Here is a 24,526-nt window from a genome sequence, read left to right on the forward strand (position 1 = left end):
CGCTGAAGCCGCGGCTCTTCCCCTTTCAAAAATGGCGATTCCCTACTTCCTGCCCTCTGGCAAGGGCCGCCTCTCTCCAGCAACTCTATTGTTGTTACGTACTTCCTGTTTCCCGACTTCCCACAGCAGTTCTCGCGATGGTGAAACTTTCTCACAGCCTGATATCTCCTTATAGCCACAGGTATTCAAAACAATAGTCCAATTTCTTTAATAACTTCGTTTAACTTAGTCCTTTTTCTAATATAATTCTTGCCGGGTCCTCCCCTCCTTATACTTAGTCTGTTGCAGTTTAAAAGTCTACTTTAATTCTTCTTTACTTTAAGTAATCTGTCCCGTTTCAAGAGATAGTGATCTTTACCTTCTCATTCACTTTCCTTGGGTTGTAATCGCTGTTTCAATCTTAGATTCCCATCCACTCTTCCTTCCCCTGTTGAAGCTTGGGCATGTAGGTCTTATGCCAACCGCATTGGCACCAGGACTGCTGCAGAGATTATAGCCGACCTGTCTTAGGGTGGGACCTCAAGGGTCGGGAGAGGATCCGTTGCGTAGGACCCCCCCTCGCCTGAGATCGACGCGCCCTGAGGTGCTTGAGCGTTCTATGCCTGTTCTCCGCCTGAGAACAGTCGGCCGTGGGCTTGATTTTGCCCCGCCGGCCGCTTAAACGGCAGCCCGGTCAGCTCCACGATTAGAGCTGCGTTAGACCTCCATGGATCCCAAACCGGAAGTCCCCTGTACTTGAGAATTATTGATGACTTTTTCATCATCTGGATGCATGAGAAAGAAGCCCTGGGGGAATTTCACCAGGCCTTCAACAACTTCCACCCCAACATCCACCTGACCATGAATCAATCATACAGGAAATACATTTTCTAGACATACAAATACATGACAGATGCTTAAGAAGCACCTTATACCAGAAACCTACCAATCAGCAAGCATATCTATGTACACGCCTCCAGTCCCACAGCCAACAATCCATTGTATACAGCAAAGCTCTACGTTTCAACCGCATTTGTTTCAGTCCCTTTGACAGATTCTCATCTGCAGGTTCTATAACAGAATTTTTGGAACTAAATTACCCATCTGATGTAGTGAAGAAACAGATTGACAAAGCCAGAATGACACCAAGGGATAACCTGCTAAAAGACAGGCCCAAATGAAACAACAATACAACACCACTGGTGATCACACACAGCTCTCAGTTCAAGCCAGTTCAACGCATCATCGATGACTTGCAACCTATGCTGGACAATGATACTCTTCTCCCACAAGCATTAGGAGGAAAACCTTTTCTTGTCCACAGACAGCCTCCTAACCTTAAACAACTTCTCACTCATAATAACGTACTTCCCAACACTGCCACAGACTCTGGGAGCCTACAATAAACCAAGATGCCAACTCTGTCCCCATATTTACTCCAACACTGGACCTAAAACACCAGTTATACCATCTTGGGTTCATTCACTTCTCCATTTTCATGTATGCAATCAAGTGTCAGCAATGCCCTTCTGTTCTCTACATTGGACAAACAAGTCAATCCTTACACAAAAGAATAAATGGACATAAATCGAAAACCAGTGGGAGAACATTTTCATCTTCCAAGACATCTTGCTGCTCAACTAAAAGTGGCTGTTCTCAAACAGAGAAACTTCGAGAGGAGATTATGTGAGATTGCTGAAATGGAGTTTATTCCCAAATTCATAACCAACCAATTAGCATCTCTTGCTACAGATACTAATTTCTGCTCTCATCAGTTGCATTGTACCTTTACATTCCAACATTTTCCTTTTGCTACACCCCTACCATCTAATCTAGGTGTTTTGTACCTTTACATCCTGGTGCCTTCCCTTGTAACACCCCACCCATCTTGGGCTGGGATATAAAGGCTCAGGGATCTCCATTCCTATGAGAGGGAGAGTCAGGGAGCTTTGACTCTCAAAAGCTTACACTCAGAAAATCTTGTTGGTCTCTAAGGTGACACTGGACTCAAATCCTGTTCTACTCCAGACCAACATGCCTACCCCTCTAAAATAGTAGGGTGAATCCAGTTTCCGTGGTGCTCATTTGTTTCCAGAACCTTTTAATGTACTACCTTCATTCATATTCCAATAAACAACTCTGCAAGTAGGCTGTGCACAAGATTTGCCACTGTGATGTGTGATCATAATTTTATTGTGCACATGCATCAGATAAATGGTAGTCACAGGAAATAAAGAAAAGACCCTCAAAGGTAACTTTTCAATGAACGCAGCACACATCCATGCCTACTGTGCTGCCAACACTGACTATTATATTGACACACCCATTGAACCCTTTCAGAAAAAACAGGGTTAACATACCTGTAACTTATGTTCATCGAGTTCTTCTGTGCTGACACACATGGGGACTGCGCAGGCGCAGGCCAGCCGCCGGAGAATTTTCTAGAGCTTCCATGGCTCCGAAGGGGCCGTTTGTCGCGCGCCTCAGCGACCGTTTTCCCGCCCAAACGGTCACGTGATCCTCCAGCGACCAACGGCCCCTTCCCTCAGTTCTCCCTTGCCGCCGCTTGACCAACACACTTCAGCCATAACACCTTAAAAACACCAATTTCCGTTACAGCCATCACAGTATTGTGCATTGGAGTTCATAGCGGGGTAGGAGGGAGGGTTGTGTGTCAGCACAGAAGAACTCGATGAACATAAGTTACAGGTATGTTAACCCTGTTTTCATCTTCGTTCTTCTGTGCCTCCACACATGGGAGTGTACCAAGCTTCACACAATAAGGAAGGCGGGGGTGAAGTCCAACACAATTTTATTGAACAAACAAGAACAACAATAAATAGATATGCATATATACATCTATGTAAAAAACTGTGTAAGGACACATAAATACTCAATATTTACATATATACACACCCCCAGGTACATATATACACACTTTCACTCAAGGGTACCCAGCAGGTACGCCAAGAAAGTCATCCCAAGACTCCCTCAGGAAAAAAGGGAGTGTAAGACAGCCTTAGCCACAGATACATCTTGCTCCGCATTGACATCAACGGCGTAATGCCTGACAAAGGTGTCTGCAGAGGACCATGTGGCTGCTTTACAAATGTTAACCAGGGGCACCCCCCTGAGGAGTGCCGAAGAGGATGCTTGGGACCGCGTGGAGTGGGCTCTGACATGAAGCGGGCAAGCCACCCCTGCCAGGGAATAGGCCTTGCTAATGGCCGTCACAATCCACCTAGACAGGGTCTGCGAGGAAGCCCTGTTACCCTTGTCCTTGGCCCCAAAACATACAAACAGGTGAGGACAGGTGCGGAATTCCTTCGTCCTATCCAGGTAATAGGCTAGGGCCCTCTTCAAGTCTAGGGAATGAAGGGCCTTTTCCCCCTTAGAGGAAGGTTGAGGAAAGAACGCAGGTAGTGAGATATCCTGCGAGAGGTGGAAGGCGGACACCACCTTGGGCAGGAACCCGAGGCAGGGACGCAGGACCACCTTGTTGGGATGAAACACAAGAAAGGGAGGGTCAGACCGCAGTGCAGACAGCTCACTGACCCGTCTGGCCGACGTTACGGCCACCAAGAATACTACCTTGTAGGATAGTCTGCCGAGGGGGCAGACTCACATATGTCCGTTGGGACATCCGCAGGAGCTTCGGGAAAAACAGGGTTTCTCACCTGTAACTGTTGATCGTCGAGTCTCTTCTGTGCAGACACACATTGGGACTGCGCAGGCGCAGGCCAGCCGCGGAGAAGATTCTTTTAGCTTCTAGAAATGTGACGGGGACGTTCGGGCCCACCGCGCATGCGCGCCGGTGTTCCCGCCAATTTTGAAGTACAAGTACCCGAACGTCCCCGGCATTCCCTCAGTTCACCTGAGCCGCCGGAGAAACAATGGAGTAAACCAAGCACTCACAGCGGGGCAGGCGGGAGGGAATGTGTGTCTGCACAGAAGAGACTCGACGATCAACAGTTACAGGTGAGAAACCCTGTTTATCGTCGTCGTCCTTCTGTGCAGCCCCACATTGGGAGAATAGCTAGCATCTCACCAATGGGGGCGGGTGTGAGTGTCTATGTGAACAAAGAATGCAGAACAGCCGTGCCAACAGCGGATTCACGGCGTGCATTCACGTCTACAGAATAATGTTTAATGAAAGTGTCAGCGGTAGACCACGTTGCAGCTTGGCAGACGTCCTGGAGTGGCACTCCTCGCAGGAAGGCAGCAGAGGCAGCTTGTGCTCGAGTAGAATGAGCAGTAACCGACAACGGGCACCGGACTCCAGCATGTTGATAACAAAGTTTAATTGCAGACACAATCCAGCGAGAGATGGACTGGGCAGAAGCTGGCGAGCCCTTGCGAGGGCCAGAGTAACATAAAAACAAGGCAGGAGACTTCCTGAAACACTTGGTGCGATGTAAATAAAACAATAAAGCACGTTTCACATCCAATGTGTGTAAAGTACGTTCCTCTGGGGAAGAGGGTGTAGGAAAAAAGGAAGGAAGGACCACCTTTTGACGCAGGTGAAATTTTGAAACCACCTTGGGCAGGAACTGCATACTAGTGTGGAGCATGACCGTACCGGGGAAAAATTGCAGGAAGGGGGGGTCACACCTCAGAGCAGACAACTCCCCAACCCGCCTGGAGGAAGTGACTGCAACCAAAAAGGCCACCTTCTGTGTGAGCAGAGGCAAGGGACAGGTAGACAGGGGCTCAAAAGGGGAGAGCATCAGATGGGAGAGCACCAGGGTCAGGCTCCACTGAGGAATAGGATGGGCCCTAGGAGGAAAGGACTTTAGTAGGCCCTTCAGGAACTGTTTGGACAGCCAATGCGCAAACACAGTCCTCCCATCAATCTGCTCATGGAAGGCAGAGATAGCAGCCATGTGCACCTTAACACTGGAGAACGCCAGGCCTTGGGAGCACAGGTCCAGGAGGTAGTCCAGAATGACAGGCAGCGGGCAAGTGAAAGGGGAAACCCCTTTGGGGGCTAACCACCTAGAGAAACGTGACCACTTCCTCTGGTAGGACAACCTGGTAGACGGTTTTCGGGCATTTAAGATCACGTTAAGCACCCTAGCAGAGAGGCCTAGTCTGGGGCGCAGAGGAGCCAGGCAGTCAGATTTAGCACTGCCACATCGTGATGCCACACCCCGTCCCTGAGTAGCAGGTCTGGGGCGTGTGGAAGCGGGAGACACCGCCCCTGTGACAGGGAGAGTAAAAGGGGGAACCAATCCTGGCGAGGCCACCGAGGGGCAATCAGGATACAATGGGTCCGGCAGGCTCTGATCCTGGACAGGACCTTGTGAAGGAGTGGGAAGGGCGGGAAGGCATAAAAGAGCCCTGGAGACCAGGGTATCTGGAAGGCATCCCCCAGTGAACGATGGCCAATCCCGGCCCGGGAGCAGAACAGGGGAACCTGTGCGTTGTGGGCTGTGGCGAAGAGGTCGATGAGCGGGGTGCCCCACATGCGGAAAACCACATGGAGGTAAGCCCTGTTGAGGGACCACTCGTGTTGGGGCAAAAACACTCTGCTCAGCGCATCTGCCGCTGTGTTGCTCTCCCCCGCAATATGAACGGCCTTGGGCAGGACGTTGTTGGTAATGGCCCAGTTCCAGAGCGTAGTCGCTTCCCTGCAGAGCTTGAGCGAGACCGTTCCTCCCTGCTTGTTGAGATAGTAACAGGCTGTGGTATTGTCCGACAGGACCTGCACCCTCTTGTTCCGAATGACATCTGCAAAAGAAGCAAGGGAGTAACGGATCGCTCTAAGCTCTAAGAGGTTAATGTGCATGTTCACCTCAAGGGAGGACCAAACACCCTGAGCAGACAGGCGCCCACAACGCCCTCCCCAGCCTAGAGTGGAAGCGTCCGTAAAGACGGTGACCTCCGGCAGAAAGGGACCAAAAGGACAACCCTTGGACAAATTCTCAGGGACAGTCCACCACACCAAGGACCGCTGTATCACCCTCGGGATGGAAAACCCACGGTGTTGACTCATAGCGAGGGGGTTGAAAACCCGAACAAACCAGTTTTGCAGAGGCCGCATGTGCAGGCGTGCAAAACACACCACCCCTGTGGAGGAGGCCATGAGGCCCAACAAGGTTTGAATCAGGAGGGCAGTTTGGAACCGGTTATGCACGAAGTGGCGGGCCAGGCAGGACAGCCTGCTCAAGCGGTCCGGGGGTAGATAAGCCCGGCCCAGCAGAGAGTCAAAGTGGACCCCGATGAACCTAATGCTCGTACCTGGGGACAACACAGACTTCCCCAAATTGACCACTAGCCCCAGGCCGTCTAGCACGGACAAGGTGAGGGCGATAGAGGCCCGGAGGGAATCAGAGGAGGGACCCACCAGGAGCCAATCATCCAAATATGGATAGACAAAACAGCCACTAGACCGTAAATGTGCCACCACGGTGGCCATACATTTAGTGAACACCCTGGGCGCCGAGGCCAGGCCAAAGGGCAAGGCTGTGTACTCATAGACAGTGCCTCCACAGGTAAAACGGAGGTATTTTCTGTGGCCCTCAAAGATGGAAATGTGGAAGTAGGCGTCTTTGAGATCCAAAATGGCCATCCAGACGCCTGACTCCAAGAGTTCCAATACTCGTGACAGAGTAAGCATCCTAAACTTTTCCACCTTCAAGTAAGTATTAAGGGCCCGAAGGTCCAAAATGGGACGAGACCCCCCATCTTTCTTATCCACAAGAAAGTATCTCGAATAAAATCCCCAAGGGGAAGCAGAGACATCGACCACCCGGACAGCACCTTTGTTAACCAACTCCAAAACATTATTTTGCAACACAACATTACAACAAGAAGCACAACGAGGGGGGTGCGAAAGAGGGGGTGCAGTGGTAAACGATAACTTATAACCACGGGCCACAATAGAGAGGACCCAGTTATCCGTAGTAATGAGTCGCCAATGGGGCAAGAAAGGCCGTAGCCTGTCCAAGAACAAGATATTAACAGTGTCCTTGCAGGCCAACTGGGAAGCGTCCTGGTCTAGTCAAAAGACCGTGGGCTTTTGCGCCGAAGTCGAGGGCTTGGGCGAGGGAGGCTGATGTCGTCCCTTGGACCGGCCGGAGCGTCTCGAAGAGTGGCGCTGCTGGCCAGAGTAGGAACGGTGGCCATAGGATTGACCGGAGGAGAACCTTCCTTGGCGCTGTTGGAACTGCTGGTAGGGTGACTGATAGGACCGGAACCTGCCGTACCGATATCTCGGACCCGTCTGCGGAACCGAAGGCGCAACCCCGAGGGACTTGGCCGTCTGCTGGTTCTTTTTCATGAGGGAAAGGGACTCATCCGTTTTCTCTGAGAAGAGCTGGGGACCCTCAAACGGGAAATCCTCGACCTTGGCCTTCTTCTCGGGGGGCAGGGCCGTAGATCGAAGCCAGGCGTGCCGACGCAAGAGCACGGAGGATGCCATCGCACGTGCAGCAGAGTCGGCGGCGTCCTTGCCAGCTGTCATCTGTTGCTTTGACAACCGGAATGCCTCGGCCTGGAGAGCCTTGACCAAGGCACGGCGATCGTCGGGAAGGTCAGAGAGGTAGGAGGATAGACGCTTCCACAAGAAGAGATTGTAGGAGCCCATTATCACTTGGAAATTGGCGATACGGAACCCCAGGGAAGCCGAAGAATACACCTTCCGACCAATGCCATCTAGCTTTCTGCCCTCCCGATCCGACGGAGCCGACGAGGAACCGCGTCGGAACCGAGCTTGACCCTCCTCGGCCACGATGGAAGAGGGTTTCGGATGGGTGAAGAGGTAAGGGCAATCCTCCTGCTTGAGCCGATAATATTTCTCGACCTTCTTGGCCGTAGGCGGAACGGAAGCAGGGGTCTGCCAGAGCGCGAGGGCATTGTCGACGAGATCCTCGACAGGGGGAAACGCCACCGAGGCAGGAGAGCCAGAGTACAGCGGCTCCAGCAGCTTGCTCTTTGGCTTCGAGGTGGAAGAGGCGACATCCAGCTCCAGTGCCGCGGCCATCCGGACTAGCTGCTCCGCGAACACTCTGTAGTCGTCATTAGGAGACGACGAACGGAGCTCCCCCACAGCATCATCAGGGGAAGGGTCGGAAGCTGCGTCCGAGGAGTACTCTGATGGAGACACCAGGCCCTCTTCATCCTCGGAGTCAGAGAAAACCGCCGGGGTGTGCGTCGGAACCGAAGGGTGCTCCGTCGGAACCGTTGTACGAGGCTCGGGAGCCGAAAGATGGCGATGCGGCCGGGCAGCAGGCGGAGCAAGTGGCAGAGTCGACGGCGCCGGAACCGAGGTCAAGGGCGCCGATGGGCCAGGCAGGAAGGGGGCGGACTGCTGGATCCACGCCACGAAATCTTGCCAGGAGGCCACGTTCCCAAAGCCCGGGACAGGCTGCCAAGGAGGTAGAGTAGCAGGCACTGGAACGGATCGGTGAAACGGTGTCGGAACCGACAAGAGTGGCTGCGCCGGAACGGAGGCCTCCGACGGGACCGGAGCAGATGGCAGGGAGCGTTCAAACTCCTGGAACGGTTCCGAAAAACAGGGGAACGATTCATAGTCGTCCGGAACCACCGGAGGAGGCGTACGAGGAGGCGAAGGGGTGTGCAGGAGACTCCTGACGTCCTCAGCAGGAGGGGCCGATCTGGGAGGCGAACCAGCCAACGATGTCGGGGCCGGCGATGAAGCACGGCCCTTGGCTTTCGACTTGGCCTTTGCCTTTTTTGGCGGGGGCTCCGAAGAAGCCGCAGTGGCCAAAGGCTTGGAAGAAGGCTTCGACGAAGCGCGTTTCTTCGCCTTCCGAGTGGACGGAACACTCACGGAACCGGAGGCGGTCGAGCTCTCCGGAACGGGCGGGCCCTTCGGATCCGAGGGGAGCGGTTCCGGCGACTTACGCGGAGCCGGCGAGGGAGCGACAGAGCTGGGCTTGCTCCCGGACGATCCAGACGGTTTGGGCGGCAGAAGGTTGGCGTCCCAAAGGAAGGCTCGGAGCCTGGCCTTGCGGTCGTTCCGCGCCTTCGGGGTGAAGGCCATGCAGAACTTACAGCGCTCCACGACGTGCCCCTCGCCCAAACAGATAAGGCACAGGTCATGACCGTCCGAGTGGGTCATTTTAGTGCCACATTGCTGGCATTTTTTAAATAGAGAGGAATGGGACATGGTGGAGACGTGTCCCAGAAGATGAAGCGATAACTCACAAGCGACGAACAGTCCGAAGACACGAGCGACAGCTAAAGAACCTTTTCGAACGGCGGCGAAAAAGGAACTGAGGGAATGCCGGGGACGTTCGGGTACTTGTACTTCAAAATTGGCGGGAACACCGGCGCGCATGCGCGGTGGGCCCGAACGTCCCCGTCACATTTCTAGAAGCTAAAAGAATCTTCTCCGCGGCTGGCCTGCGCCTGCGCAGTCCCAATGTGGGGCTGCACAGAAGGACGACGACGATCCAAACCTGCCGTGGCCAGAAGGGGGCCACCAGGATGCAGTCCATCCCGTCCTCCTCTATCTTGCACAGGACCCTGGGAATCAAGGGGAACGGAGGAAACATGTAGTGCAAGCCCTGCGTCCACGTAAACTGGAAGGCATCCCCAATAGAGAGGGGGTCGCTCCCTGCCCTGGAACAGAACGTGTGGGCCTTGGTGGTCGCCGCAGTGGCGAACACGTCTATCACTGGATGACCCCACATCTGGAAGATCGGCCCAACGCACTCTACGTTCAGTTCCCACTCGTGGTCCAGCAAAGGGACCCTGCTGAGGGCATCTGCCCGGGCATTGTCTGACCCAGCCACGTGTATCGCACGGAGCGACACGCCGTTCCTGATAGCCCACTGCCAAGTGAGTGTGGCCTCCCGGCATAGGGCCATGGACACTGTGCCCCCCTGCTGATTCGCGTAGTACATGGCAGTCGTGTTGTCCGTCTGCACCAAGACCTGACGATTTCTCAGCAGTGCTGTAAGAGACACAAGTGCGAAACGAATGGCCCTTAGTTCAAGCACATTGATATGGAGGGTCTTTTCCCTCTCAGACCAGACATCCTGCACAGACACATCACCACAGTAAGCCCCCCATCCCAACAGAGAGGCATCAGTGGTAACCGTGACGTCATGGTGCTGATACCCAAAGGGGGTCCCTCTAAACAAGTTGTCATCAGACAGCCACCAGTCCAAGGAGGAGAGGATGACCCTCGGAATAGAGAATTTGAGGGACGGAGGGTGCAGCAGAGCATCGTACCTCCGCACAAACCAATTCTGGAGCGGGCGCATACGCAGCCTAGCGAAAGGCACCACAGAGGTGGCCGCTGCCATATGCCCTAGTAAGCACTGGATAGTGCGCACAGACTGGAATCGGTTCCTTTTAAACATGGACACTAGACCCTTTAGGGACCGAGCCCTCTCCAAAGGGAGCAGAGCCTTACCCTCCCCAGAGTCTAAAAGTGCACCAATGTAGGACACCTTGCAGTTGGGCACCAGTTTGGATTTCTCAAAGTTCACCAGGAGCCCCAGGCGTTGGCAAGTGCTAAGTACCAAGCCAATGTCCTGCACCAGCCTAGACTCCGATTCAGCCACGATGAGCCAGTCATCGAGGTACGGAAAGATGGTACAGCCTTCTTCCCGTAGGAAGGAAACCACAGGGGCCACACATTTAGTGAACACTCGTGGGGCAGTGGACAGGCCAAAGGGGAGCACCTTATACCGGAAAACCCTATGCTGGTAAACAAAGCTCAGGTATTTCCTGTGCTCCTTCCGTATGCCCACGTGAAAGTATGCGTCTTTTAAGTCAAGAACCGCAAACCAATCCCCCTGTTTCAGCAAGGCGATCACAGCCGCCAACGTAACCATTTTTAATTTGGTCACCTTGAGGAAGGCATTAAGGCCCCTCAGATCTAAAATGGGACGTAAGCCCCCATCCTTCTTAGGGACCAGGAAGAACCTAGAGAAGAAACCCTTTACAGAGTCCTCATAGGGTAATTCTTCCACAGCACCCTTGGCCAAGAGCGACACGATCTCCGCATCCAGCTCGGCCATAGTGTTATTGACAGCTGCCAGGGGTGAACTGCACCTAGGCAGCTCAACAAACTCCAGCCCGTATCCCAGTTCAACAATCGTTAAGACCCATGAGTCAGATGTTATTGACTCCCACTCAGAGAGGAGTGGACTAAGTCTGTCCGAAAAGTTCGGGGATACGGCTGGCGCGACCCGTCAGTACTGCCTCCCGGCGCCCTGCTGATCCCTCTGCTGGGCCGGTTGTTGTGCCGGACAAGGCTTGAAGGGCCGACGCCTCCTTTGCTGCTGTGCGGGAGGGTAAGGCCGCTGCTGATAGGCAGGATACTGCTGGTAACCCGGCCGCTGCTGTTGGTATCTGCCCTGGTAGTGGTAAGGGCCGGAACGGGGAGCGTACCGTGGCCTGGAGGTGGGTTTGTCTGCAGGAGCCAGACCCAAGGACCGCGCCGTCTGCCTGTCCTCTTTTTTTTTTTCAGGGTCTCGTCGGTGGACTTAGAGAACAGCGAGTCCCCCTCAAAGGGCATGCTCTCCACCCTGGAACGCACCTCTTGGGACAGGGCCGTAGACCGCAACCAAGAGTGGCGCCGGAGGACCACCGCCGAAGCCATCCCTCTAGCAGCAGTGTCAGCAGCGTGGCTCCCAGCATTCATTTGCTGTTTAGACAGCCGGACAGCCTCTGTTTGCAGCAGGGACACCACAGCCTTCTGCTCAGGCGGGAGGTCTCGGGTATAGGACGCCAACTTCTCCCAGAGGTACAGTTGGTACCCTGCCATGATGGTCTGGTAGTTGGCGATCCTCAGACCCAGTGAAGAGACAATGTACTGGCGCCTACCCATGGCATCCAGCTTCTTGCCCTCCTTATCGGCAGGCACCGAGGAGTGACCCGACCGTCGGGGGTTGAATTCCTCCGTGACTAAAGAGGAAGGTGGAGGGTGCTTCACCAACGCCGGCCAGGTGCCCTGCTTGATTTTGTAGAGCTGCTCAATCCTCTTGGATGTTGGAGGCTGATCACAGGGCACCTGCCATACCTTCTCCACGATTTCCTCAATACCCTCGAGCATTGGAAACCCAACGTACGCCGGATTATCCCCGTAAATACGCTTGAGGAGCTTGTCCTTGGTCTGGGGGACTGCCGAAGAGATATCCATCTCTAGAGCCTGGGCCATCCTTGCCATCTGGTCGGCGTAGATGCGGAGATCCTCGAATGGCGAGTCCGCAGATGGCACTAGCTCCTCAGCCGGCGACAGTTCGGACCAGGACTCTGACTGGTAGCCAAAACTCTCCACTTCCTCCTCACCGGAACCGAGCTCGGATTCCTGAGCCCGGAGTGGAGGGGGAGCCCACGCCGACCTCGATGTCGAAGGCCTCGGTTCCGACACGGAGAAGCCCGTAGGTGCCCCCTCCCACTGGCAACGGTATGGCGAGGGGAGGTAGGAAGCCTGTCGATGCCGGGACGCAGTGGACCGGACTGATCGGACACTGTCCCCGGAACCATGCCGCTCACGACCAACCGGAGGTGGAGACGGACGGACAGGCGACGGACGGCTCCGACGAGGAGACGGGCTCGGTCCCAGCCTCGGCGACTGAAGGGCAAGCGATGGTCGGCTCCGACGGTGCGGGCTCGGATCCGGCCCCGACGAGAACTCTGCGGGCACCGTCTCGAAGGCCATTGGATCCGGCACCGGCACGGAGATGCCTTCTGGCTCAGGGGAGCCCAGATGAGGGGAAGGCGTGTGAGGAAGCACGATGACCTCCTCCTGAGGAGCGGGACGCGGCGACCGATGATGCTTGGTCTTCTTCTTCTTCTTCGCCGGTTCCGAAGAAGACCTCGGAACCGACGCGCTCCTCGCCTTCGAAGGGGACCTCGGCTTCGACCTCTTAGGCTTCATCGGAACCGATCCCGTCGGTTCCGACCGGGGACTCGGTACCAGGATCCTCGGTTCCGACGAAGGTCTCGGATCCGACCTGGTAGATGACGCGCTACGGGGCGGCCGCACCGGTCCCTGCGCTGGAGAGGCCGCTCTCGACGCCGAGGTACTTGGGGGACGCGGTTTCGACCCCGACCTCGCGGAGGCCACTGAGCCAGCTCTTGAATGCCGTTCGGCAGAGGGGCTAGGGCCGGCCTTGGGGGAGGGCAACGGAGCGCCTCCGGACATGACCTTCTGCCACAGGGAGGAGTTCAGTCGGGCCTTGCGCTCCTGCCGGGCCTTGCTGGTGAAGCCCTGGCAAATCTTACAGGCCGACACGTTATGGGTCTCCCCCAAACAAAACAGGCACAGTTCATGGCCATCGGTCTTGGCCATTTTCGTGTGGCATTGGAGGCAATGCTTAAAGAGAGCCTTTGAGGCCATCTTCAGGGGCACGCGAAAGGAAGGTCAAAAACAGTCCGAGTCAAATTACCGAGTCCACAACAAAGTCCAAAACGAGATCTGAAGAATAGTCGAGGTCACGAAGTCCGAAGTCAAAAGCCAAGCAATCAGTCAGAATAAAGCACGAAGCACAAAAAAGCACAGAGCAACGAAGCTCACGTTCTCTCCAAGCGGCGGCAAGAAGAGAACTGAGGGAAGGGGCCGTTGGTCGCTGGAGGATCACGTGACCGTTTGGGCGGGAAAACGGTCGCTGAGGCGCGCGACAAACGGCCCCTTCGGAGCCATGGAAGCTCTAGAAAATTCTCCGGCGGCTGGCCTGCGCCTGCGCAGTCCCCATGTGTGGAGGCACAGAAGAACGAAGATGAACTGTACATTTCCTTGCCAATGCTGGGATATCTTATTCACAAGATGGCCAAAAACCAACACATGAATCCACCTGATGTGACTGGCCTCTGACTTTATGGCAAGAAAAGCACTGGCAAGGACGCCCACATTGCCTCCCATGTGCCAACATGGCTTGAGGTTGAAGTGCCACTTACTTTGGCTTCGGTCTCTCCACGATGTAACGTGTACAAGTGATGGACGGCACTTTGGGAAGACGACCAGGGATGGGTCAGAATTTGAAACACATGGAAATCGTGGCCTAGCGTGTCTGTTGTGACCAGAAGCATGCCTGGAAGAAAGGAAAGAGACGTGGAATTAACTGGCACCAAAATAGGCCAACAATCAAATAAATGCTAGTGCTAAATATTCAGTGCAAATAAAGGATATCAAATTACATTTGCTGAAGGTTTGTATCAATTATTTTACACCCATTGTTTGAGTCTGTAATTAATATTCAGCTGTGCTGGTAAGGAAAGGGGTTAAGAGGGGGAAGGAGGAAACAGCATGGAAATACTATGAAGCATTTTTATATGGGCTAGAAACATATTGTTTTTAGTTGATAATTGCTTTTAAACTGATTGACTGATTGACCAATTAAATTAAAACAAACTAGCCTTTTCCCAAGTCTTCATCAGGGATACCTTCCCGAGATAATAGATAGGAGGAAGACCTTATAATTGAGTAAATCATCCATAATTTTTTAAAAAGTTTTTATTGTACTGATGTATGCATTATATTGCCTCCACATACAATCTATACTTCATGTACATATACACATAGAATAAATTTGACTATCCATACATCCGATACAAACTTGTTTTTCCCCTTTTCTCCCCACCCCGCCAAGAGGAACGACCATAAGAATTATCTGCTTTATATCTTTAACCATGAGCACACTCTTTGGAGTTTCGTTAATATAATTTGGTTGGTCTCTCCCCCTCTTACCAATCTTATATATCTAGACCATTTCTTCCTTATCATTAATGTCTTATTTTCCCATGTCTTATCCTTTAGTATCGATAAAATATCTGATTGGATCCATTCATATAAATACCAATTCCATCTTTCCGAAGTCCATTTAGAGGCATCTTTCCATCCATACGCTATTACAGCATGGGCAGCTATAATCATGGCTTTTAACAAGTGCTGTCTGTTTTCCTGCACTTTATTATTCCCCCAGATGCCCATAAATAGGATCTCCCTATTTAAATCTATCTCAGCATCGCAAAGCTCCTTCACCTTTCCCAATATCATTTGTCAGAAGACTGTTACTTTAGAGCACTCCCACCATAAATGAGCATAATAGCCTTTTATTCTATTACAATGCCAACAATCCGATTTCATTCCCTTGATCATATAGGATAATTGGGAGGGAGTCCGATACCATTTCAATATTACTTTCATCTCCAGTTCTTTAAATTTTTCCATTTTTATTACCCTTATATCTCTCATTAATTTATCTATCTTCTGATCTGTTAATTTTAGCTCTTTCTCCCATTTAGATTTTATCAACCTGATCATATATTCTCTATCCTTATTCATTAAATTATATAATTTCCTTGCTATACCCTTCTTATTGACATCCTTTATACTATATAATTTTTCAAATGGGTTGTCTTCCATATTTACTATTTCACTATATCTCCTGTGTTTCATAAAATTATATAGACCCCATAATCTTTAACCGAGGTTGGTTTCCCACACTCTCCAATACTTCTTGCATTGGAATCAAATTTCCTTGTGAATCATAAAAATCTTTCATTCTGTATAAACCCTTCTGCTTTAATTCCTCCCAAAAATCCGTTCCAAAATTTTTAAATGCTTCATTTAAGGATTCAATAGGATTCCATTTTGAAGGTACTGGCAACCAGGTAGCTTTTTTCTTATTCCAAATTTTTAATGCTGTCTGTCGTGGGCCTAATGAATTCTCTATTTCCTTTTTCACCTTTGTTGTAAATATTCCAAACTTACCTACTCCTTTATTTAGATTATCTTCCCATCTCACCCATTTATCCAAACTTTTACCATCAATTTCCAATATCATCCTTAATTGGAAAGCTTCATAATATCTTTCCAGTTGTGGAATGCCCCACCCTAGATCTTCCTTTGGTGAGTAAATCGCTTTTCTTGGTAGTCTGGCTTCCTTACAACCAAATACCCACTTTTTAATGGTTTGGCCCCACATAGTTAATTGCTTCCTAGATATCTCTTCCGGGAGTACCTGAAATAAATATAACATCTGGGGTATTATAAACATTTTAACTGCCCTTATCTTCCCCAATATACTTAAATGTTTTTCTCCCATTGTTTTAATCTTTTTACTATTTTTTCCATGTTAATTTGAAATTTACTCCTACCATATTTTTAATATTTTTTGTAATTATCACTCCCAAATATTTCAACGTTTTTGCTCCTAATTTCATACCTGTTAATTTACCTATTTCCTTTTGTTCCTTTTGGTCGATCCTGCTAAGCATTAATTCAGACTTTTTAATATTTACTCCTAATCCTGAATATGATTTAAAGTCTTCTAAAATTATCATAAGCTCTCTCAATGCTTCCAAAGGGTTTTCTAATACTAATAGTACATCATCAGCAAATAAATTTAGTTTAATTTCTTCCTTGCCTACTTTATAGCCTTTGATTCTAACACTCTTCCTAATTCTGTCCGCCAAAGGTTCCATAGCTAATACAAACAACATTGGAGATAGTGGGCATCCCTGATTTACTCCTCTTTGAATTAATATTTCCCTGGTATGTCCATTGTTAATTTTAATCAGGGCTTTCCCTTCTTTGTAAATTTCTTTTAATGCGATCATAAAAGGTCCTTTAAACCCAATTTTGTTTAATACCTGAAAAAGATATCCATGATTTAATGAATCAAATGCCTTATAAACATCTAATTTCAGTAGTGCATTCTTTCTCTTATTATTTGCATGGTATAAGGCATTGATCACATTTCTTATGGGGTGTCCAATATATCTTCCTTTCACATATCCATATTGGTCCTCTCCCACTAATCATTAATAAAATAAGATATTTTAGTAAGTAAAACCTACAGTTTGCTGTTGGGCATTGTTAGGAACTCGCAGTTATCACCTTGCCAAGGTCACTGAACAACATCTCTTGCCAGCAACAGAGGGAGGAGCACCCCTCCATTTACTAGCAGATCATTACAAGTTTTATAGCCCTGCATTTTCTAGTTGATTATTCATAGTGTCTTATTTTTATTATAATACATTTGAGTTTATTAGGTAAAATTGATTTGCTCATCAACCACTTTAAGTGGAAAGGCAGGATAAAAATCTTGTAATTTATTTGCACAGATGTATTATATTTTTATCCCACCCTTCTTGCAAGGAGCTTAGGGCAGTATATATATTGTCATTGTTCCCCAATCATTAAACCTTGTTGAGTTAGGCTGAGAGGTACTGATTGGCCCAAAAGTATTGTCAATTAATCAACTAAAGCTTCACAGTTGATTATTCTGCCAATGAAAGCCATTTAGAGCTTGCAGTCTTAACTTTTTTAAAGGAAGCTAAGGTTCTTGACAAATTCCAGGCCACCGCAAAAATGAAGGAGAAAATATGTATCTACGCAAATTTTATATTCATTAGAAACTCACTAACTGAATTCCTGGACATTGAAACTACAGAAGTTAGGAATTTTGTACATTTCACGGCAAATCAGAAAAGCTGTGAAAGTAGAACACATTATGAATTATTTATGCATTCAATCCGTGTCAAGCGTCTTATTTTCACCACTCTCTGCAATTACATTTTGTCTCCAAATACAACATAATTATCATGTATATGGTGAGTTGTCTGTAACTCTTGGAAGGGACAAAATTGCTATTGACTCTGCCCAAGAAAACCATTCTTAAATTGCTTGTTTGAATTTGGCATCATCCCCACAAATTTTTTCCCCTTCTTCACAGAGCCAAAGCATCGTAATTTCCACTCTTCTGCAAGAAAATGTTTTTGCACGTATACAGTATCAAACACATCTGAGCTGTGAGCCAACCTCAGGAGTTCTGAGACCATTTTTGTTTGGCCAGACCTGTGCTTCTAACAATGAAAGCAACCTGCTTTGTGCAGCTTTTCTTGGGTTTATGGGAGTTCGATATGGTTTTCATCATATGAGTACATTATAAGGACAAACTTGAGCTGCCCAGCCCCCAGTCAAGATGTGAAATCCCGTACCCCGAGCTTCTGTTATTCACCACCACTTGAGGAGGAAAAACAGCAGCATGATGGATGTGACAGCATCACTTTCAGGGAAAACCCAGAAGTGACAGCAGGTGGCTCTAAGAATCACCAGAAATTCTATAATTTTCCATAGGTAAGGTAGGTCAAGGTAGTCCCTTGTGCAAGCACCGAGTTATTACTAACCCATGGGAGGACATTGCATCACGATGTTTTCTTGGCAGACTTCTGTTATGGGGTGATTTGCCATTGCCTTCCCCAGTTGCCTACACTTTACCCCCAGGAAACTGGGTACTCATTTTGCCGACCTTGGAAGGATGGAAGGCTGAGTCAACCTTGAGCCGGCTACCTGAACCCAGCTTCCACCAGGATCGAACTCAGGTTGTGAGCAAAGCTTGGCCTGCAGTACTGCAGCTTACCACTCTGTGCCACGGGTGGGGGGGGGGAGGTAATTCCTAGAGCTACCTGCCAGCATCATCACACTCATTTGATGCTTTTTAAAAAAAAAATCCTCCACTGCCACTTTGAGCAGCAGCAGGCAATACTAGAGCTTGGAAGAAATATTTCCATCACTCTCTTTTACCAGTGAATGAAGACTTTTTTGTTTAGTTTGGTGTTCCCTCAATTACCTCTCCTACCTGCCCTGTTTTTATGGTTGTTTTTTACTGATTTGATAATGTGTTTTATAACATTTTGTTTTTAAATATTTGCTGCCTTGGTGGTCCTGCTTGGCAGAAAAAGAGAGGATGTGCCATTAAGTTGCAACTGACTCACAACAACCTATCCATGGGGCATCCCAGGCAAGAGAAAGCAGAGATGGTTTGTTAGGCAGAAAGGCAAGATACACATTTTGTAAATAAATAAATAAAGACAGGATTGGAGAAAGATCATGGCAGAGCACCAGCTTTGCACACAGAAGGTCCCAAGTTCAGTCCCTGCCATCTTCAGTTAAAGGCCCCCAATTTTCTTTGTAATGTGCAGCCATGGGATAGTGCAAGGTGTCTTTTAGAGTGATCTCTCAGTTCATGCAAAGCAACAGCAAGGCCTGAAGGATCTGACCATATTCCTGCATGAGGTGAAGTTGGCACAATACTTCCCAGTACTCCCTACAAGTCACAAGGGTTCCTTAAGCAGGTCAGACAACATTGAATGGTTCCCCATCCCCATTTCATGTAAAATGCTCCTTCTTAACTGCCAGGTTGGGTGGATCTGCCAACTTTAGCGAACCACAGAAAGTCTGTCAAAGAATCTCCACGGAGGGACGGGGTCCTAGTCGGCAAAGTAATTAAACTGCACTCTCCACTATTGTCATGTCAGGAAGCCCCTGAGGAGGCACATATGTAGGTCCCCCCCCAAAAAATCCATATGGCACAACCTTCATCTGGACCTGCACATGATTAATGGAAATCTGGTCAGAAAATATAAACATAGAAATACAGCGCCAGAAGGCACCCCGAGGGTCATCTCGTCCAACTCCCTGCACAATGCTGTAAATTCACAGCCACCTTTCCTACTCACCCCCATTTCTCCATTGGCCCTTGCTCTATGCTCAGAGGAAGGCAAAATAAATCTCCCTGGCCAATCTGGCCTGGAAGAAAATTACTTCCAGACCCCAAAGCGGTGATCGGCATTACCCTGGACAAATAGGAAAGGGCCATGAGAGCCTAGCACTCTCTCATCCCTTCCTGCTCTCCCTCTCAGGAGCTGCCTAAATTCATACTGAGTCAATAAAATCAGAATTGCTGACAGATGGCCTTCTAGCCTTAAAAACTTCCAAAGAAGGGGAGTCCATCACCTCCCAAAGAAGCCTGTTCTACTGAGGAACTGCTCTAACCTAAAGCTTAGAGGAAAGCTTAGCCAAAAACTATTTTGATTTAATTTTAACCTATTGAGGTCCAAACCCCTGTAGCAACAGAAAACAACTCTGCTCCATCATTTAGGTGACAGCCATTCAAATATTTGAAGATGGCTATCATATCACCTCTTAGTAGTCTCCTCTTCAGGCTAAACATACCCAGCCCCTTCAACCTTTTCTCATAGGACTTGGTCTCCAGACCCCTCATCATCTGTGTTGTCCTCCTTTGGAAACGTTCCAGCTTGTCAATATCCGTCTTAAACTGGGCGGCCCAAAACTGAACACAGTACTCCAAGTGAGGACTAGCAGAGTAAAGTGATACCATCACTTCACCTGATCTGGACACTATATTTCTCTTGATGCAGCCCCAAATCCCATTTGTCTTTTTACCTACCGCATCACACTGCTGACTCATATTCACTGTACGATCTACTAAGACCCTAGATCCTTTTCACAAGTACTGCTGCCAAAACAAATCTCCCCCATCCCATAATTATGCATTTGATTTTTTCCCTATCTAAATAAAGAACTTTACATTTATCTTTGTTGAAATCCATTTTATTAGTTTTTAGCCCAGTTTTCCAGCCTGTCAAGATCATCCTGTATCCTGACTCTGTCTTCTACCATATTTGTTATCCCTCCCAATTTAGTATTATCTGCAAATTTAATAAGCAATCCCTCTATTCCTTCATCCAAATCATTTATAAAAATGTTGAACACAAAAGGTCCCAGGACAAATCTCTGAGGCACTCCACTTGTCATTCCTCTCCGAGAGGATGTGGAACCATTTACAAGCACTCTTTGGGTGTGATCTGTCAACCAGTTACAAATCCACCTGAGAGAAGTAGGATTTAAACCACATTTTACCAACTTGTCAACAAGAATATCATAAGGAACCTTATCAAAAGCATTATTGAAATTAAGATAAAAACAGGTTTTGCTTACCATAACTGTTGTTCATCTAGGTCTTCCGTGCAGGCACACATGGGACTGCGCACACGCAGGCCTGCCGATACCGGAGATTTTCAAAGCTCAACAACACTGGGGGTGCTCTCGCCTCTTTGCGCGCATGCACGGCCACTTTCCCGCCAAAATGGCTCCTAAGAGGCGGAGCGCTCCCCGCATACCCTCAGTCCTCTTTCGCCGCCTAACTGCAAGGAAAAACCAAGAGAATCAGCGGGGAAGGAGGGAGGGCATGTGTGCCTGCATGGAAGACCTAGATGAACAACAGTTATGGTAAGCAAAACCTGTTTTTCATCAACGGTCTTCCTGTGCAGTCCCACATGGGAAGATTACAAAGCTTAACACTTGGATGGAGGTTTCAAAAAATTTATTAAAAATACAAAACAACCAAGTGATTATATACACACCACAAAGTAATCACCCACAGTGAAGTTCAAAGAAACACAGACTGTAGCACAGCAGTGCCCACTACAGTCTCTTTCCTATCCAGAATATCAAGGGCATAGTGTTGCACAAACGTGTCAGCAGAGGCCCACGTTGCAGCTCTACAAATATCATGGAGAGGAACGCCCTTTCAAGAGGGCTGCTGACGATGCCTGAGCTCTGGTAGAATGAGCATGGACCTCTAACGGGCAAGGCAGGTTAGCTGTTTTATAGCATGTCAAAATTGCCTGCACAACCCAACGGGAAATGGACTGGGAAGAAGCTTTCTTCCCCTTCTTCTGTCCCGCAAAGCACAAAAACAGGTTAGAATCAATACGGAACGCTCTCACCCTGTCTAAATAAAAGAGGAGAGCTCTTCTAACATCGAGTGAATGTAAAGCCCTCTCTGCCCTAGATGCATATGAAGGAAAGAAAACTGGCAAGGAAATATCCTGAGACAGGTGGAAGCTAGACACCACCTTAGGCAGAAAATCCACCTTGGTTCGCAAGACCACCTTTTCATTATGAATCTTTAAATACGGTGGGTCACACGACAGTGCTGCTAACTCACCGACCCTCCTCGCTGAGGTGATGGCTACCAGAAAGACCACTTTCAAGGTCAAAAAACGTAGTGAACATGAAGCCAAAGGTTCAAAGGGCGCAGACATCAGCCGAGACAAAACCAATGGCAACGACCATTGTGGAACAATGGTCCAAAAAGGAGGGAAAAGGTTATTCAGACCCTTCAAAAATAATTTGGACGTATAGTGAGAGAAAATCGATTTCTCATCAATAGGGGGATGAAAAGCAGAAATGGCCGCCAAGTATACCTTCACTGAGCTGTTAGCGAGCCCTGTTTGCTTAATCTCCCATAAAAAATCCAAAATTTCCGGGAGGGAAGAGAGCAGAGGGCTAATCCCCCTCCGCTGACACCACTCTGAAAACTTATTCCACTTAAGAGTATACGATTGTCTAGTGGACAAACGCCTGGCATTCTCCAAAACATGAGCTACTGCAGAGGAGAACAAGGCCCCTGTGTGATCAGCCAAGCTGTCAATTGCAGTCCCCCAACGTCGTGATGGAGGATCCCCCTCCAAGACAAAAGGTTCGATACCACTGGGAACCGGAAGGATTGAACCTGAAGCTGGAGGAGGGAGTGGAACCATGGCTGTCGGGGCCAGAAAGGGGCTACTAGGATGACAGAGGTCCTGTCCCGCTGTATCTTGCTGATGATTTTGGTCAGAAGGGGAAATGGGGGGAACGCGTAATACAGGTGACCCCACCACCCGAGTTGAAACGCGTCCCCAAGTGACTTTAGTCCTACTCCTCTGCAGCAATAGTCCCGAGCTTTGGCATTCTCTTCCGATGCAAAGAGGTCTATCTCGGGAACACCCCACATGGCAAAAACAGGAAACAGATACTCGTCCTGGAGGGACCACTCGTGCTGGTCCCCTTGCAGTCTGCTCAAACGATCCGCCAGGGAATTCTCCACCCCTGGAATGTGCACAGCCTGTAGCCAAACCGAGTGCTCCTGGGCCCACTGCCACAGCTTCACCGCTTCGGTGCACAGGGACACCGATGCTGTTCCTTCCTGTTTGTTCAAATAGAACATCGCCGTCGTGTTGTCCGTCAACACCTGGACGGACTTGTTCTGGACGGCATCTGCAAAGGAAACCAGAGCATAAAAAATTGCCCTTAACTCGAGCAAATTAATATGTTCAGTACGTTCATCGTCTGACCAAACCCCATGGGCATAGGAACCCTCACAATGGGCCCCCCAACCCAAAAGGGAGGCATCTGTGGTAATCGTAAGTTGCGGTTGTTTGTAACCAAACTCCCTGCCCTTGAAAAGGTTAGAATCACTCAACCACCAGTCTAGAGAGTTCAACACCCTCCTGGGAACAGAGAATCTCCTGTTCTGGGAATCCCTCTCAGGGAAAAAAACAGAGTTAAACCACAACTGCAAGGGTCTCATGTGAAGCTGTGCCAGGGGCACTAACGCAGTAGTCGATGCCATACACCCAAGAAGGCACTGGAAAAACTTAGCAGATTGGAAACGACAACATTTCAATCTAAGTACGAGGGCCTTAATCTTAAGAGCCCTTTCAGTAGGTAAAAAGCCCATGTTTCTAACACCATCCAGTACTATCCCGATGAACTGGATCTTCTGGACGGGAACCAGTTGAGACTTCTTGTGATTCACAAAAAGCTCCAATCTGAGACACACCTCCAAAGTCAAAGACACCTGGTGTACTACCTGGCCAGGGGATTCCCCCACCAATAACCAGTCATCGGGATATGGGAAAACGCAGCATCCCAGGAGTCGTAAGTGAGCCACCACTGTGGCCATACATTTTGTGAAAACCCTTGGAGCAGACGCTAACCCAAAGGGTAACACTCTGTATTGAAAAATACGGTCCCCATATGTAAAACGGAGAAATTTCTTATGCTCCAAAAATATCGAGATATGAAAGTAAGCGTCCTTAAGGTCTAGGACAGCAAACCAGGAATTTGGAGGTAGTAACTCCAAGACTGCCTGAAGGGTGACCATTTTAAACTTTCGAACCTGAACCAACTTGTTCAAGGCCCTCAGGTCCAAGATGGGTCTCAAACCACCATCCTTTTTCTCCACCATGAAAAGGTTAGAGTAAAACCCCAACTCTTGATTCCGTACGTGAGACCTCCTCAATGGCCCCCTTTTGTAACAGAGTAGTGAGTTCAGTGAACACTTCCTGATTAGGAGTATCGCAAGGAAAGACAGGGAGACGTAGATAAGGTAACTCAACAAACTCTATTTTATATCCAACATCAACAATAGATAAAACCCAACTATCAGAAGTAACGGATTGCCATTCAGCCAAATAGTGACTCAGTCTGACTCCAAAAAAAAGGGTCAGAGCCCTGTAATTGTCAGAAATTCTTTTGTGACTGCGGTTGGTCCTTTGGCTGCTGGTGCGAGCCAACCCGACCCCTCTGGTTCTGTCTACGCCGATTGAAGGACGGCTGAGGACTCTGGTAGGTCCGACGGGACTGGTATCCGTACCCTTGATAACGCTGTTGGCGATTCCACTGAAAGGACCTGTGATAGGGTCTGGAAGCTTGGTAAGGGGTCTGGTGTATCACTCCATACAACTTCGCTGTTAACCTGTCCGTTCTCTTTTTAGATAGAAACTCGTCTGTCTTTTCGGAAAACAGTGTATTCCCCTCAAAGGGGAAATCTTCAACTTTATGCCTTGTGTCAGGAGGAAGGGCTGATGTACGTAGCCAGGCATAACGACGTAATACCACAGCCGACAGCAGAGAATGAGCAGCTGTATCCGCCGCACTCCGGCTCGCATTTATCTGGTGACGTGAGAGTCTCGCACCCTCCTCCTG

The 24,526-nt window shown here is 49.2% G+C and overlaps 1 protein-coding gene across 4 annotated transcripts in view; it reads right to left on the bottom strand.

Moving 5' to 3' along the window:
* Window positions 1-24,526, bottom strand: part of BCAS3 (BCAS3 microtubule associated cell migration factor) — a 745,665-nt gene that overhangs the window by 493,467 nt on the left and 227,672 nt on the right. For all 4 annotated transcript variants that reach the window (XM_055001162.1, XM_055001161.1, XM_055001160.1 and 1 more), the window contains one exon: window positions 13,861-13,994. In XM_055001162.1, coding sequence (XP_054857137.1) covers window positions 13,861-13,994 — 134 coding nt within the window. The remainder of the gene's footprint in view (window positions 1-13,860; window positions 13,995-24,526) is intronic.

This window comes from Eublepharis macularius, chromosome 17 (assembly GCF_028583425.1).
Source record: "Eublepharis macularius isolate TG4126 chromosome 17, MPM_Emac_v1.0, whole genome shotgun sequence".
Lineage (NCBI taxonomy): Eukaryota > Metazoa > Chordata > Lepidosauria > Squamata > Eublepharidae > Eublepharis > Eublepharis macularius.